Source organism: Liolophura sinensis, chromosome 9, assembly GCF_032854445.1.
Source record: "Liolophura sinensis isolate JHLJ2023 chromosome 9, CUHK_Ljap_v2, whole genome shotgun sequence".
Classification (NCBI taxonomy): Eukaryota; Metazoa; Mollusca; class Polyplacophora; order Chitonida; family Chitonidae; genus Liolophura; species Liolophura sinensis.
The window spans coordinates 13,020,584-13,036,971 of NC_088303.1; the positions used below are offsets into that span (position 1 = coordinate 13,020,584).

The following is a 16,388-nucleotide window of genomic DNA, read 5'->3' on the forward strand; positions in this document are numbered from 1 at the left end:
ATATCATGTTTAAGGTTTCATACAAAATTGCAAAATTTCAGATACCAAATTTTAATGACCACTGGATCCCCTTTTATCATCATTAAAATATCAGACCAATGATATTACCGTTCGTTAATGTGTTCAACAATCAAGCTGAACAAAATGCATACCGTTCCGGTACGTAACAGTTTATTCGGAAAAATTTCGCAGCTGTGAGACAGGCATTGAATACCTTGTCGTGTATTTTTTAATACAGCAAATAGGGTTGAACCCTACTAACCACTCCCCCCCCCCCCCCACCGCACACGCACACATGCACCCATTCACCCAAGTACACTTCCTACCCCTCGGTATCTACTTATACCATTCTAAAATGTCGATGTTTATAGTGACATTAGGAAGATACAAAATTATTAAATTATTACTTAAAGACTATTGTCCATATCGAGACCAGGACGCATCGGTGCTCGCCTTACCCACGTCTTACTTTACTTGTCCCCCAGACCGTTCCCGGTAATCCGGGAGCAGGTGCCGATCCACGTCTTAAGCAGGCTCTTCACCCCGCACGTTGTGCGAAATCAGATTAATTCTTGGAGAACTCCGAGAAGGCCCCAAAGCTAGTGTTTCCAGCAGCGCGTTTACAAGTTTTCTCTCTATTTTGGTACAAAGTTGGCTCTGGAAATAGCACATCTGCAGACCTCAGTGTCTATATAAATGGGTCCAGAAAATGTTAAAGTCAGTCCCCACTCAGTGACTGGAGTTCGGTTTTTGCCCAGTGTAAACTGGTGTAGAAACTAACTCGTCCTGTAGGTTGTAAGCGGGCCTGTAGACGCCTTCCTCACAGACAGTGCAGGAAATAAGGCTAACAGGCGCGGCTTCCTATCTAGAGTTGAGTCCCTTTCGGATACTCTCTAGAAGAGAAAGTTGTGAAGGGTGCTGTCACCGCGGACTCTGAAAATATAAGGAAACTGTCATAACGATTGACAACTTCCATCGCTCGAAGATGACTTCTGCTGCCAGTTCCCGTGTGCAGTTCATGTTGACTACCGCCCGGCAAATGTCTTTTCGGATGAGGCAAAGAGCTCAACAAACAAGAGCAAAACTGGGACGTTTCGTCGAAGGAGAGGCGGTGAGTTGGCCATTACAACAACAACAGCACAAACAACTTACAACTCATCACATTTCGTAGCCCCAGAAGACTCCAACCCCTTTTCTTATACTGTTTGTATAGCTAGCAGTGTCGATGGAGTCTCGACGCTTACAATGTTAATTTCGTACTCAACGAAGGTCTAGGCCGATTTTATTTTTTGTTATCGAACAAGTCTTGCAAATAAAACACACCAACCTAAAGATTGCTTTCCACACCCACCACCCATCATCCTTTTTTTTAACGTTTGATACATTTTGTGGGTATGTCTCATACATATGTGATTATTTTTTTATTAGCAAACCAGTTAATTATTGACAGCACTGTCGTTCAACTTCTGTCTAATTCAGACTTGGATCATCATATATATTGTGTGTGTGATGTCTATATTCTGTTACATTTATGTCTGTATTTTCTAACGTTATAAGTTAATTTGTGTCCTCAATTTTAGTCGGCAGTTACAATGTTTCTGAGCGCTCGTCCAAACTACTACCTGGTTCCAGTCCTGCCCTCTCTGGCTTTCTTCAAGTCAACCAGCTCCCCACAGAGCAAAGGTACGAGTTATAGCCTGTTGACTGACTTGTTCAACCTTGTCCTCCCAGCAGCCTGTTGGCTCCTAACCAGTGACGTCACATGCTTTAATCGAGCTCTTGCTAGCTTGGTTGTGGCTGTAAATCTGGAGGGATATCTGGTAACTGACAAAGGGCAGTGGTCGTTCTTTTTTCATCCATTTAGTTTTGAGTAAAATATAAATATATTATCAATTACAGGCATTTTGTAACAGTGTTCAGGGTTCAGAAAATAAAAGGGGAATGATAGAACACACAGGTTTAATATATTGAGTACTTTTGTGTGAGGTACTTGTGGTTGTTGTTGGTGCATGTCTTTTAGCCTATGTAACATTCAAAATTCTGTATATTACTTTCTTAATATGCATATATTACTTGTTTAATAATCATCAAAAGCGTTAATTCTTACTATCGTTGAAGGTAATCTGTTTCTTTGATCTCAAAACCATCCAGAACCTGAGGGGAATGCAGAGACAAACTTGATTCAGGAAGCTGACAAACTGTACGACAGGTTGGACACAGAGCAGTTGTATGCGCTTCTCATGCCATATTCTCAGTCAGAAAATGCAGACATCGTGTGGAGACTGGCCAGAGCCATGTCTGATAAAGCCAAGCTGACAGATGACAAGGAAGTGAAGAAAACTCTCCTGTTTGATGCCTTGAAGTATGCTGAAAGGGCTTTGGAATTGGATGATCAGAATTTCGCCTGCCATAAGGTATGTGGAAGAACTACACTGTTTGTACATGTACATGCTAGTTTAGTACGGATAGCAAGAACTGCATACAGTGAAGGCCTGTGATCATGGCTGGTCTTGTGTACAGCACTAATGTTGGTGTGGATGATTGCAAAACAAAATTATTGTCACATTTAGTAAATGATAGTACATGTACACGTACAGAGAAAGTGAGTATTCCCGGATACATGTAGGCCAAACCATAAACTTTATGTACATCTGGATGTTGCACTGCTGGTTATACTGTCTTTGTAAGACAAATCTGTGATTCATGCACCCAGCCATGTTCCCAGCTTTGACACTCATTTTAGTACACACACGTTGTTACATGTACATACAATGTGTAGTACTTTATGAGATTTCATGGAGCCATCAGTTCAGGTGGTGAATCATATCACAGACTGCTATGTAATTGTGTGATTTTGCCAGGGATATCTCTCAGAGGATAAGGGGACATTCTGAGGGTGATATACCAAGTTTCTTGGGAGCCAAATTTGATCTATCAAAAATATACATTCATATGTATTTGTAAACCATTATTAAATTGAATACCATGTAATATTAAAATATATTATTTAAATACATGTACTCTGACATACCATAGAATATTGCCTACACAGATGAAGGTAAACTTCATTATAGCAATAATGTAGTGTAAATGTTGAAAACACTGTTTTTGAGGGTAGCCATGTTAGTCTGTCTACAGCAAAAATAAACAGTGACTAGCCTTTCAATAAAGACTAACATTGGAATAGATATTTATCATAAGCTTATGCTGATAGTAGATAGCAGCTTTGTTTGAACTACTTTTTGATGTCAGTATATGAATTTTATTATTTTCTGTGTAGTCTTCTTGATATTCCTTATCAAAAATGTGTATAAGGCTCAAAGAAAGTATTCAATTTTATTGGTTTGTTTTGTAGTGGTATGCCATTCTACTTCATTACGTGGGAGAGTTCCAGAGTACCAAACAGTCCATTGTGAACTCCTATCTGATCCGTGACCACTTCAAGGTGAGTCCCAGAATACCAAACTGTCCATTGTAAACACCTGTTTCATTCGTGACAACTTCAAAGCGAGTCCCAGGGTAGCAGACTGACCATTGTGAACTCCTGTCTGACCTGTGACCACTTTAAGGTGAGTTCCAGAGTACCAAACTGACCATTGTGAACTCCTGTCTGACCTGTGACCACTTCAGGGTGAGTTCCAGAGTACCAAACTGACCATTGTGAACTCCTGTCTGACCTGTGACCACTTCAAGGTGAGTTCCAGAGTACCAAACTGACCATTGTGAACTCCTGCCTGACCTGTGACCACTTCAAGGTGAGTTCCAGAATACCAAACTGTCCATTGTAAACACCTGTTTCATTCGTGACAACTTCAAAGCGAGTCCCAGGGTAGCAGGCTGACCATTGTGAACTCCTGTCTGATCTGTGACCACTTCAAGGTGAGTTCCAGAGTACCAAACTGACCATTGTGAACTCCTGTCTGACCTGTGACCCCTTCAAGGTGAGTTCCAGAGTACCAAACTGTTCTTTATGAACTCCTGTCTGACCTGTGACCACTTCAAGGTGAGTTCCAGAGTACCAAACTGACCATTGTGAACTCCTGTCTGACCTGTGACCACTTTAAGGTGAGTTCCAGAGTACCAAACTGACCGTTGTGAACTCCTGTCTGACCTGTGACCACTTCAAGGTGAGTTCCAGAATACCAAACTGTTCTTTATGAACTCCTGTCTGACCTGTGACCAGTTCAGGGTGAGTTCCAGAGTACCAAACTGACCATCGTGAACTCCTATCTGATCCGTGACCACACGTATTTCAAGGTGAGTACCAGACTAGTCTTATTAGCAGTGTGTAAATGCCATGGTCAAATGTTGTAATAAATAGGCTTTTGTATCAATCAATATTGTGACATTGAATATTGATAACTAACCAAGCAAATCTTTGAAAAGGGGAGATGCCTCACAAGTTCAGTTTTATTTCTTGCATGAGGCACCACCATGTAACAAAGTTAACTGTTTTAAAAGGAGTAAACAGTTCTGTAGTTGAAGTTTTGTTATCTTATGTTATTCAGAAAGCCATAGAGCTGAATCCATCAGATGCGACATCTATCCATTCGCTGGGAAACTGGTAAGTCCTTGCTCCAGCAGTAGGGTTAACATGCTCATTTCATTTGCTCTTTATAGTTTAACAAAGTTTTGTTTCCTTTACTTAATCCTCTCTGGTTTTCATTTTAAGTTTCTCTGGGTATTCTATGGTTCATTCGTTGGCTTATCCTTGATGTTAATTTATTTTGGTTATTTGACTGTTTTGTTTGAGAGAGAAAGTCAGCCCTGATTATATGGCTGAAGTTTGGCTACCACATCATCACATTTATGTTAAAAATATTTTGAGATGGGAAAAAAAACCCCTTGATACATGCTTATCAAGTATTCAGACATTCCATGCAAAAATCAATCTGATATAAAGAGTAGATTTGTTGCCCGTTGGGATTCACCATCAGTAAAGTTGGATGGAATACATTTGGAACTGTGACTTTAGTGTTTCTCAGCTATAAGCCTCTTAGTATTTCATATAATTTAAGGATATGTAACAGTACTATTAATACACGTATCTTCATTTCACCATTGAAGTAGTAATTTAATTGAGCTGTTTACATATGGGGTGGTTAGTGTTTTAGAGTGTAACCTTTTTTGCACTAATTAATGAAAACTAACATTCATTTGTGAATGGCTTCACAGGACATACATTATATATGTAGGCAGAGAAATACAAATTTAGGTGACTGTCTACTTTACATGACATGTTGTCTCCCCTTACCTTAATTATTTTTTAACCTATGTCAGTTTACTTTATTGTAAAAATATTTATAATTTTGGCGTGTTATTTTATTACTTATTTATGTGCCAAGGTATTATTAGTTATTTTTGATAATTTTAAAGTAATTTTCTGATTATGAAGTCTGGTTGATTTCACAGTTTTAGATTTATGTTTTGGCCAAAGGTTGAAATGAAAGCTTGAAATCATTGCATTCTTGCTTTCTTTCATGGTTTTAATAATTATACTGCTATGTTTCAGATGTTGAGTATTGTTTTTATTTGCTTCATTGCTTGACTTCTGTTCCATGAAAAATAAAAATAACAATCAGCTTTGTTTTCCTGTGTTTCTTCTGGACTGTTATCTGCTGTTGTTTGTCTGCTGTGGGAAATTATAAAGTTCATGTGGTTGAGGCAGACAAAACAGGGTCTAGCAGCCTATAATGTTTCAGTTAAAGGGAATGGAAATGTGAAAATGAGGTAAGGATCAGTAGAAAGGCCATTAAAACTATCTGAAATCACCTTTATGTTTTTTTTTTGTTGAGTGTGAGATGGGCTTTATGTGTAGGTCACCAGGGATGTCACACAACTTCCCTCCACCTTCATGTTCTGGTCTGAACTTCACACCTGTAATATGTACATGGAGTGGCCCCTTCTTCAAAAGCATGTCTACTTTTCATACCCATAAAGGACTGAAACATTCTTGAGTACAATAAAAAAACCCTATAACATACAAGATATCAATTAAAATCAGATGTACAATGACGCATCCCCTAACCTCGGGGAATTTCAGTATTATGACATGTATACTACTGGAATTCTTCTGATTTTTGAGGATACCTGGTCAGCTGTTTTCAGCCAGTCTACAATACATGTACATGTAATTTTAGCCGGAATATCTTTTTTTTCACATGGCTACAATTGTAGTTGATGTAATGAAAAACACATTCATATCTTTACTTATTAATTCACTTTCACTTTCTTTCTCACCAGAATCACTAATACATGTTGTGAAATCAAAAGAATTAGGATAGACAGGTTTGGCTGACTGACGAATAAACATAATAGCTGTGGACCCTGAAGCTAGCAAATGGAACCGCTTCGCATCAGTTAATTTCTGTAGCATTGCCCATCATTAGTGGCAAGATACTGTATGGTTTTTTTTAACATTGATGAGATATAAAGTTAACTTGCTGATCATTCTTGAGTTTTTTGTGTTGAACACATAAATATGGTATAAATATTTTACTGTTTTGTTGCGGCACTACATGTACCTCTACATGCATCATATACATCGTGCAATATGGCAGGGTTTTCTTAACGTATGACTGATTTGTGATCCACCCTATTAGACCCTCATTCAGTCCTTAAGGCCTTCATTACTACCTGACATCCATTTCACATGAAGCCCAGACCTGGACCTCTACCTTATCATGACCTCAGCCTCACCAACACAACATTATCCTGACTTCAACTTCACCAATACTACCTTATCATGACCTCAACCTCATCCAGATCTCTACCTCACCCTCACCTCTACAATATCATGGCCTTATTAACATCCCCCAGGCCTGCACCTATGACCTCAACATTACCCAGACCTCTATCTTATCATGATGTTGACTTCATGATTGCCTCTACCTTGTCATGGCCTTTTCAACATCCCCCAGGCTTCTACCTTATGACCTTAACATCATTCATGACCTCTACCTCACCTACACTTCTACCATGTTATGACCTAAACCCCACCCAGACTTCTAACTTACCAACTGGATGATAGTATCGTAAACATTGAATGGGTTGTCAGAAGCATAAACATTAAGTGGGTTGCCATAGGTATGAACATTTCACAGGTTGCCAGTATCATGAACACTAAGAGGGTTTCCAGTAACATGAATAATGAGAAGTTACTGACTGATAACCAAGAACTCAAGGAACATTAGATACACCTGTATGCATGTGATATAGAAGATGAACAGACTTGTACAATATTGTCAAACAAAATACCGATGGAGTTGAAGATGGAATTGAATGGAAAATAATTTTCAACACTGGCAAGAGCTCCAGAAGTATGGAACAATTGATGGAATGCTAGAGATTGTGCAAGTTGCTTCTTTAGGAACAGTCGACTTCTTTGACATTGACCAGAATCAGGAGTGTAGAACTGTATGACTGGGTAGAGCATCAACACTGGGGGAAGAAGACCAGTAATGGACAGAATACTTCTACTGAGCAGAATGCCTTTATTGGGACACAATACTAATGATACTGGACAGAACACCAAAATGGACAGCACACTAGTGCTGGACAGAAAACCAATATTTGGCAGAATAAAAATGCTGTGCAGAACAACAGTACTGTCATTAAAAGCAGAACACAGAAAATGGATCTAAAACAAATCCTGGGTAGAATACCATTAACCAGCAGAATGCTGATGCTAGACATAACCCTGATGCTGGAAAGAACATTAGTGCTGTGTAGAACACCAATGTTGGATAGAACACCACTCTTAAACAGAACACCAAAAATGGGTATAACAACAATTCTGGGTAGAACACCATCATCCGTCAGAATGCTACTACTAGAAAGAACTCTGATACTGGAAAGAACACTAATTTTCTACAGGACACCAATACCAAACAGGACACCAATACTAAACAGGACACCAAATATTGGCAGAGCATCAATACTGAGCAGAACACCATTACCCATGAGAGTGCTAATACTAGAAAAAACACTGATATTGGAAAGAACTCCAGTGCTGGACAGAACACCAGTGATTGAGGGAACACAAATACTGAGAACTCAAATACTGGGCAGAATACCAATACTGGACAGAACATCAATTCTGGATTAAACACCATTACTGGGCAGACTGCCAATACTAAACAGAACACCAATGCTGGACAGAAAACCAACACTGTCCAGAACACCAGTACTCAGGAGAATGTCTTGTTAACCAAACAGAACAATACTGAACAGAAAACCAGTACTTGGGAGAATGCCTTATTAACCGAACAGAACAATATTGAACAGAACACCAGTACTCGGGAGAATGCCTTATTAACAGAACAGAACAATACTGAACAGAACACCAGTACTGGGGAGTATGCTTTACTAACTGAACAGAACACCAGTACTGGGGAGTATGCTTTACTAACTGAACAGAACAATACTGAATAAAACACCAGTACAGAGGAGAATGCCTTATTAACTGAACAGAACAATACTGGACAGAAAACCAGTACTGGGGAGAATACCTTATTAACCGAACAATACTGAACAGAACACCAGTACTGGGGAGTATGCCTTATTAACCGAACAGAACAATACTGAACAGAGCACCAGTACTGGGGAGAATGCCGTATTAACTGAACAGAACAATACTGAACAGAACACCAGTACTGGGGAGTATGCCTTATTAACCGAACAAAACAATATTGAACAGAACACCAGTACCGGGAAGAATGTCTTATTAACCGAACAGAACAATACTGTACAGAACACCGGTACTAAGGAGGATGCCTTTACTAAATAGAACACTGATACTTGACAACTGAACAACAATCTTGGGCAGAACACCACTGCGTGGCAGACGACCAAACATAAGTAGAACACCAATAATGGAAAGAAGAGCAATATTAAACTTGACACATGGCCACACCACTACAGGGCAGAATGACATTTATATAACGCCAACTGCATAGAACACTAAGAACTAAACATAGCACCAATACTAAACGGATTACAGGTACTAGACAGAATACTGTGCAACATACCAATACTGGACCGAACATTAGCGCTGGAGAGAACTCCAGAGATGGACAGAACACAAATACAGGACACAACGCCATTATTACTGGGTAGTGCACCCATACAAAACAAATACTAGACACAACACTAATAACAGGTAGAGTACTATTAACAGACACAAAACCAATGCTGGACAGAACATCAGAACTTGACAGAACACCAGAACTTGACAGAACAACAGTGCTTGACAGAACACCAGTGCTGGACAGAACATCAGACATAAGCAGAACACCAATATTGTGCAGTACATCATTACTGAGGACAATGCCGAAGATGAGTGTAACACAAGTGTTGGACAGAAAACAAATATTAAATAGAGGACCAATATGAGACAGGATACAAGACAACACAGTTACTGGGCAGAATTCCATTGCTGGATAGAACATCAGTAGTAGACATAACACAAATGCTGGACAGAACAGCAATAATGACCAATAGACAGATAATGTGATGAGAGTTACGCATTTTTAGCTAAAATAAAGCTGTAGATATGGGAAAGACACGGGACAGTTATTTCCCATTCCATTTCAACCAGAAGTCTTTCCCTTCGTTGTCTTCTTTGCATTTGTATGCAAGTAAACTAGGTCTGTCTGAAATACGTAGCCGTTTTCTGAGTATTAACTGCGCGGCGCGTAAAACATTATACGCCAACATGGTGTCATCCTGCTGGCTCTGCCATCCTAGTGTTCCGTGTAAGCTTGCATGTCCTACTGTTTCTACCATTGCCAAGTTTTATTTACACTAACGTGCTGTAGCCCTAGTGGTTCTATCATCACATTGTTCTGTGTACTGATTCTACTGTCCCAGTGTTCTGTGTACGCTAGCATGATGTCATTCTACTGATTCTACTTTTCCCGTGTTCTTTGTGCGCTAGTATGCTGTCGTTCAACTGGTTCTGTTAACTCAGTGTTCTGTATACGCTAACATGCTGTCATCGTAGTGGTTCTACTATCCCAGTGTTCTGTATACGCTAACATGCTGTCATCTTAGTGGTTCTACTATCCCAGTGTTCTGTGTGCGCTAACATGCTGTCATCTTAGTGGTTCTACTGTCCCAGTGTTCTGTATACGCTAACATGCTGTCATCTTAGTGGTTCTACTATCCCAGTGTTCTGTGTGCGCTAACATGCTGTCATCTTAGTGGTTCTACTATCCCAGTGTTCTGTGTGCGCTAACATGTTGTCACGCTAACGTGATATCATCGTAGTGGCTCTACCACTCCAGTGCTCTGTATACGCTAACATGCTGTCATCGAAGTGGTATTACTATCCCAGTGTTCTGTGTACGCTAATGTGCTATCATCTTAGTGGTTCTACTATCCCAGTGTTCTTTGTTCGATAACGTGCTGACATCTTAGTGCTTCTACTAGCCCAGTGTTCTGTGTACCATAACGTGCTATCATGTTACTGATTCTACCATCCAGGTGTTCTCTGTATGCCAACCTAATGTTATCCTACTGGTTGCACTATCCCAGTGTTCTGTGTACTCTAACATGCTGCCACCCTAGTGGTTCTACTGTCCCAGTGTTTTGTGTACGCTAACATGCTGCCACCCTAGTTGTTCTACTATCCCAGTGTTCTGTGTACGCTAACATGCTGCCACCCTAGTGGTTCTACTGTCCCAGTGTTTTGTGTACGCTAACATGCTGTCATCCAAGTGGTTCTACTATCCCAGTGTTCTGTGTACGTTAACATGCTGCCACCCTAGTTGTTCTACTGTCCCAGTGTTTTGTGTACGCTAACATGCTGTCATCCAAGTGGTTCTACTATCCCAGTGTTCTGTGTGCGCTAACTTGCTGCCACCCTAGTTGTTCTACTATCCCAGTGTTATGTGTACGCTAACATGCTGCCACCCTAGTGGTTCTACAATCCCAGTGTTATGTGTACGCTATCATGCTGCCATCCTAGTGGTTCTACTATCCCAGTGTTATGTGTACGCTAACATGCTGCCACCCTAGTGGTTCTACAATCCCAGTGTTATGTGTACGCTAACATGCTGCCACCCTAGTGGTTCTACAATCCCAGTGTTATGTGTACGCTAACATGCTGCCACCTTAGTGGTTCAACTATCTCAGTGTTCTATGTACGCTAACATGCTGTCATCCAAGTGGTTCTACCATCCCAGTTTTCTGTTACGCTAACATGCTGCCACCCTAGTTGTTCTACCATCCCAATTTTCTGTTATGCTAACATGCTGCTCATCCTGCTGGCTCTACGATCCCAGTGTTCTATGTACGCTAGCATGCTGTTATCCTGTTTGTTCTGCCATCCCCGTGTTCTGTGTACGCTATTATGATGTTTTCCCACTGGCTCTAATACTCCAGTGTTCTGTTATTTCTAACGTGCTGTCATCCTATGTAATTCTATGCGTACTTTCAGGTGTTATGTGGTGGCTGACCTGCCTTGGTACCAGAGAAAAATCGCCTCCGTAGTTTTCGCCACACCACCTACGTCAAGTTTTGAAGAGGTGCGTGAATAGACTATATATATTTTTTGTCCACAGTGACATCTCATGTATTCTGTATGGAAGAGATTAGAGATATATTATCCGTTTCAATGTGGATATTTGGTGTAACAATGCGTGATGGCTTTGAGATAAGAAGACTACATAAGCTATTTCATGGCGGGATATCGTCTTCCCTGTCTGGATAAGCTGACTGTTTCCAAAGCGCTTGGAGTGACACATAGATACATTTACATACGTATAATTAACCGTTCTTGTTATTTCTTGTGTATCATGCTGGCTGCCTCTCCGGTTGTAAGTGGGAAGGTCTGGCAGCAACCTGCGGATGTTCGTGGGTTTGCCCCGGGCTGTGTCCAGTTTCTTCCCATCATAATGCTGGCCGCCATGGTATAAGTGAAATATTCTTGAGTACGGAGTAAAATACCAATCAAATAAATAAATAAATTTATTATTTATATTAAGGTGAAATGTCAGGATTTCCGTCACTAATAAAAGAAATATCTGACTGACTAAAGTCAGATATCTCTTTTGTTATTACGCACTCCGACACCATGACTTCACAAAGAAATATTTTGTTTTATTCAAGCCTAGCAGAATGACGTCATAATACAAGGTCACTCAACTGTAACATTTCTTACGTCACGCAACAAGACACGACGTCATACAAGATGTCATGTGCGACGTCATGCTATATACACAAGTCTGTGAAAGCCCACAGCTAAAAACATTGCTTAAACTTTTAAATGTTGTGTTCAAATACACAAAATCATGATATTGTCAAAATATAAATAATAAATAGAATATTACACAGTGACAGTTGAATATCATAAATACTTTTGTGGTGAAAGTTAGAAATTTTCACCTCACTCGAAAAATATTTATGATATTCAACCTTCACTGTGCAATATCCTCTATAAATTCTTGTGTAGTAGTCGTGTAGAGACTTAAGATAGGCCTACTTAAAACTACCTCAGCGGAATCACTGGACATCTGCCGTTTTTTTAGGCTGCGTGTGCGGTGATACTAATAGGTGATTAAACAGCAGTCAAATGTATCGGTATAAATAACAGCTGGCGTTGTGTATTTCTATACTTTTAATGAAGTAATTTCGTCCTTGGCCCATCGTTTTCAAAATCTTTGACCTGTAAACGATTTTTATTGTTCAAAATATAACATTGACATTGGGAACTCTTTATTTCGGTCTGTTTGCAGGCATTAGGCTATTTTCTACAAGCAGAGAAAGGTAAGTTTACAGATATAACAGAAATCGATGTTTTAAGAGTTACTTGTGCATCGGGATTCCTTGAATTACTCTGTATACTGTCAGGGGTATCAATACCTTGGGGTTTATAGCCACTGTTTTATTCTCTGAGTCAATAGACCAGTCCAGGGCAGCCAATATATCGGGAGTATGTAACGAATGTTTTACTCTGTGGGTCCGTGGTTCCTGGGCCCGTGGGCCAGGGTTGCCAGAACCTCGCAGGGTATATAGCGACTGTTTTATTCTCTGTGTCCTTGGGCCAGGACTGCCATTCTATCGGGAGTATATAACGAATGTTTCACTCTGTGGGTCCGTGGGCCAGGGTTGTCAGTGCCTCGCAGGGTATATAGCGACTGTTTTATTCTCTGTGTCCTTGGGCCAGGGTATGTGTCGGAGGGTATATAGCGACTGTTTTATTCTGTGTCCTTGGGCCAGGGTATATGTCAGAGGGTATATAGTGACTGTTTTATTCTGTGGGTCTGTTGGACAGGATGATCTTGTAGGGGGAAGGTATATAGTAGGAGGTACACTGGTTTTTTGTGGGACCGTGAGATAGGTTGTTGCCAATATTTAAAAAACCAACATTAGTAGAATTCTGAAGCTCACAGGTTAAATTAATTACACGAGTTTTGTGGGCACGTTTCTAGCTCACCTTTACAAATTGCAGGCCTAGCTTATGTCATACCCCTAATTAAACGGCGGTGTCAGGGTCCAGTAGAAGGGAATGCAATGTTAAGTGAATGTTAGGTGTGGTATCTTGAAAAGTACGGAAGCGGGGTTCCATCGTTGTTGCTTTGTGTGCATATTGGTTGCCATAAATTGCAAAATTCATGACTATGTTATGTGTTAGAATCAGTGTAAAGGTAAATGATAAATGTCATATCTGAAAAAGTACAGCATCTAGTGAGCTGATATTTTGCAGACATGTAAATCACAATAACCCAAGAGGGGTGTTTAAAAGCTGATCGTGTGTTGTTTATTGGAATCATTGTTAAGGAAAATGTTACGGGTGGTATCTAAAAAAATGCTGGATGCATTTACATGCAGCTCGGCTTTTGTATTTTTGTATGACACAATGACAAGAACGGGATGTTCCATTGTTAATGACCAACATTTGTGTCAATGCTGACCGCCGGCGCATATGTGGAATATTCTTGAGTACGGCATAAAACACCAATCACATAAATAAATCAACAATTTGGAGCATACATGTCTGTCTCTTGGGATATGAAACATTTAATATTCTGGTACCATTATAATGTTGATTGAACATAAAAGATATGATATATGATTGTTGCTCATCCTCTTAAGTTTATTTCTATAGGGATGCACATTATTTTACATACTGCATCGCTATCATTTCAGTGGATCCCAATTTCTACAGTATTAACCACCTACTAATTGGCAAATGTCACCTGAAGTTGAACAATCCAGATTTGGCCAGGGAATTTTTGTCCAAAGCTAGGGATAACAAGGGTAAATCTGTGGACGATGAAAAGGTAACGACTCTTTCACTCGGTATTATCTGAATTATGCAAATTTGTCGCCAAAGTTTGTTGTTATGATTCCCAGTTTATAGCCCTGAATTAAACAAAGACCTGAATTACACGTGTAAGACTATGTGGAAGCAGATATCGTTCGTTCCTAAAGCTGACTATATATGTGGTAACTATAAATTGGCGCCTTGTGGGTCCACTTGAATATGAATGGTTCGTATTGATGTATGTATAATGTCTTTGTGTTACTTTGAAACCATATTTAACCACATGTATTTCGTGTTTTATACACAATTTCTCGTAGTATTCATTCAGGTTGCAATACACGAAACTGTAGCGGTTGTGTATGACTAGCATACTTTGCTTGATATGTATTTTGGTTTATTTCAGGCCAGAAAAGAGGCAGTGGAATTGTTAAAACAGATTCCCCAAGCGTCTTGATATTTGATCGCATTCACTGTAATATTGATCTCATTCTCTGAAGTGATAAACATAGTTTTTTCTAGGACAACTTGCGTTATTACTAACGGCTAGTTTGTTCAGGTTGGATACGTTGAAATCAGGATTGGACGTCCATGGTAACAGGGTTATTGAGGTTTAGAAAAAAAGCAATGGCTTTATGTGGGACGAAATGCTCAAAGATTTTGAAAGTAATTCCGTTGAGTGACTTGTCTACCTCAGAAGATTGTTGGAAAATCTGTTAAAATTTTATCCCAGTGGATAAGGGATGATATGGCGACAACCGGTACCTTGAATGATTGTGGACTAAATCTTGCGCTGAACACTAAATCTCCACCTAATCTCGAAGATATTGTCTAGGAAACTATAATTGGAGGCCTAATCCCGTCAAAATATCGCCATTTTCTCCCAATCTTACCTCATCTTTAAACGTGATGAGGTAAACGTGTGTGTTGCTAATTTCTGTATGATCGCAGCATTCTGGCGAGAATGAGACAAAAGACAAGATTCTGACGAGATTTGATAGAGAATCAGCGTGCAATACAAATATTAATATGAGAAGTGGAGATTCAATCGAGGAAGCCAGATTTTAAATAAGACGTGAAATGTTAATGAGAACGCAAGATTCCTACGACGACCGTCATTCTCGAATTTTCGACTTTTAAGTAGTGTTCTTCCTGCTTTATGACTTGGTAGTGGGAGAGGCTCGGCACCTTCCAGCTACCACAGCAATGTAATCTGCTGCATCTCCGTACATAATGAAGACAGCTGGAGCAATGGTATCAGCATGGGCACTGGTATCAACAGGGATATAGGTGTCATTAGGAGAAGAGGGAACAGTAGCAATGGAATCACCAGGAGCAATGGTATCAAGGGGAGCAATTCCATGTCCATACCTCAGCATTACAGGAAAACGCTATCATTTGATGGACAGTTGGCGTTCGATGTCATTTATTTTATGAATCATGTGAGTGAAAATCGACATAAATATTCAACACAGTACACTGGAAATCTTCCAACCAACAAAGTTGACAAATTTATGGTGCTAATGTTAAGTGGCATTTCGCACTGTGTATTCCTCTTTTGAGGGTCTTGTTATTGGGTATGCATAGGCGTGTCAAGTATTTTTTGATATAACTAAAACTAATGACATTAAAACAAATGTATGCAAACACTATAGTGATATTATTTACACAATTGGCATGCTCTTGTTTTTGTCATGGTAATTTTATCCGTTGACACCGACGTCTGTTAAGATATATTTCAATCCCTTTGTTCACATTTAAATGTTTATGTACGATTCTTAGCATGATGGCCAAGTGTTCGTAATAATACAGGTACATGCTGAACCAAGCATCTGCGTCGCCTTAGCTTGATGGCCAAAGTGTTCGTAATAGTACAGTTACATGCTGAACCATGCATCTGTGTTGCCTTAGCATGATGGCCAAAGTGTTCGTAATAATACGGGTACATGCTGAACAAAGCATCTGTGTCACCTTAGCATGATGGCCAAGTGTTCGTAATAATACAGGTACATGCTGAACCAAGCATCTGTGTCGCCTTAGCTTGATGGCCAAGTGTTGGTAATAGTGCAGTTACATGCTGAACAAAGCATCTGTGTCCCCTTAGCATGATGGCCAAAGTGTT

The 16,388-nt window shown here is 39.9% G+C and overlaps 1 protein-coding gene across 1 annotated transcript; it reads left to right on the forward strand.

The window, feature by feature from the left end:
- The first annotated feature begins 905 nt into the window (after positions 1-905).
- LOC135475320 (regulator of microtubule dynamics protein 1-like) lies at positions 906-16,151 on the forward strand. Its single transcript, XM_064755169.1, has 9 exons — positions 906-1,111; positions 1,581-1,683; positions 2,152-2,414; positions 3,356-3,445; positions 4,509-4,564; positions 11,441-11,528; positions 12,738-12,768; positions 14,152-14,285; positions 14,673-16,151. The coding sequence occupies exons 1-9, from the start codon at positions 986-988 to the stop codon at positions 14,721-14,723; spliced, it is 942 nt and encodes a 313-aa protein (XP_064611239.1). The 5' UTR covers positions 906-985; the 3' UTR covers positions 14,724-16,151.
- Positions 16,152-16,388: the final 237 nt, after the last annotated feature.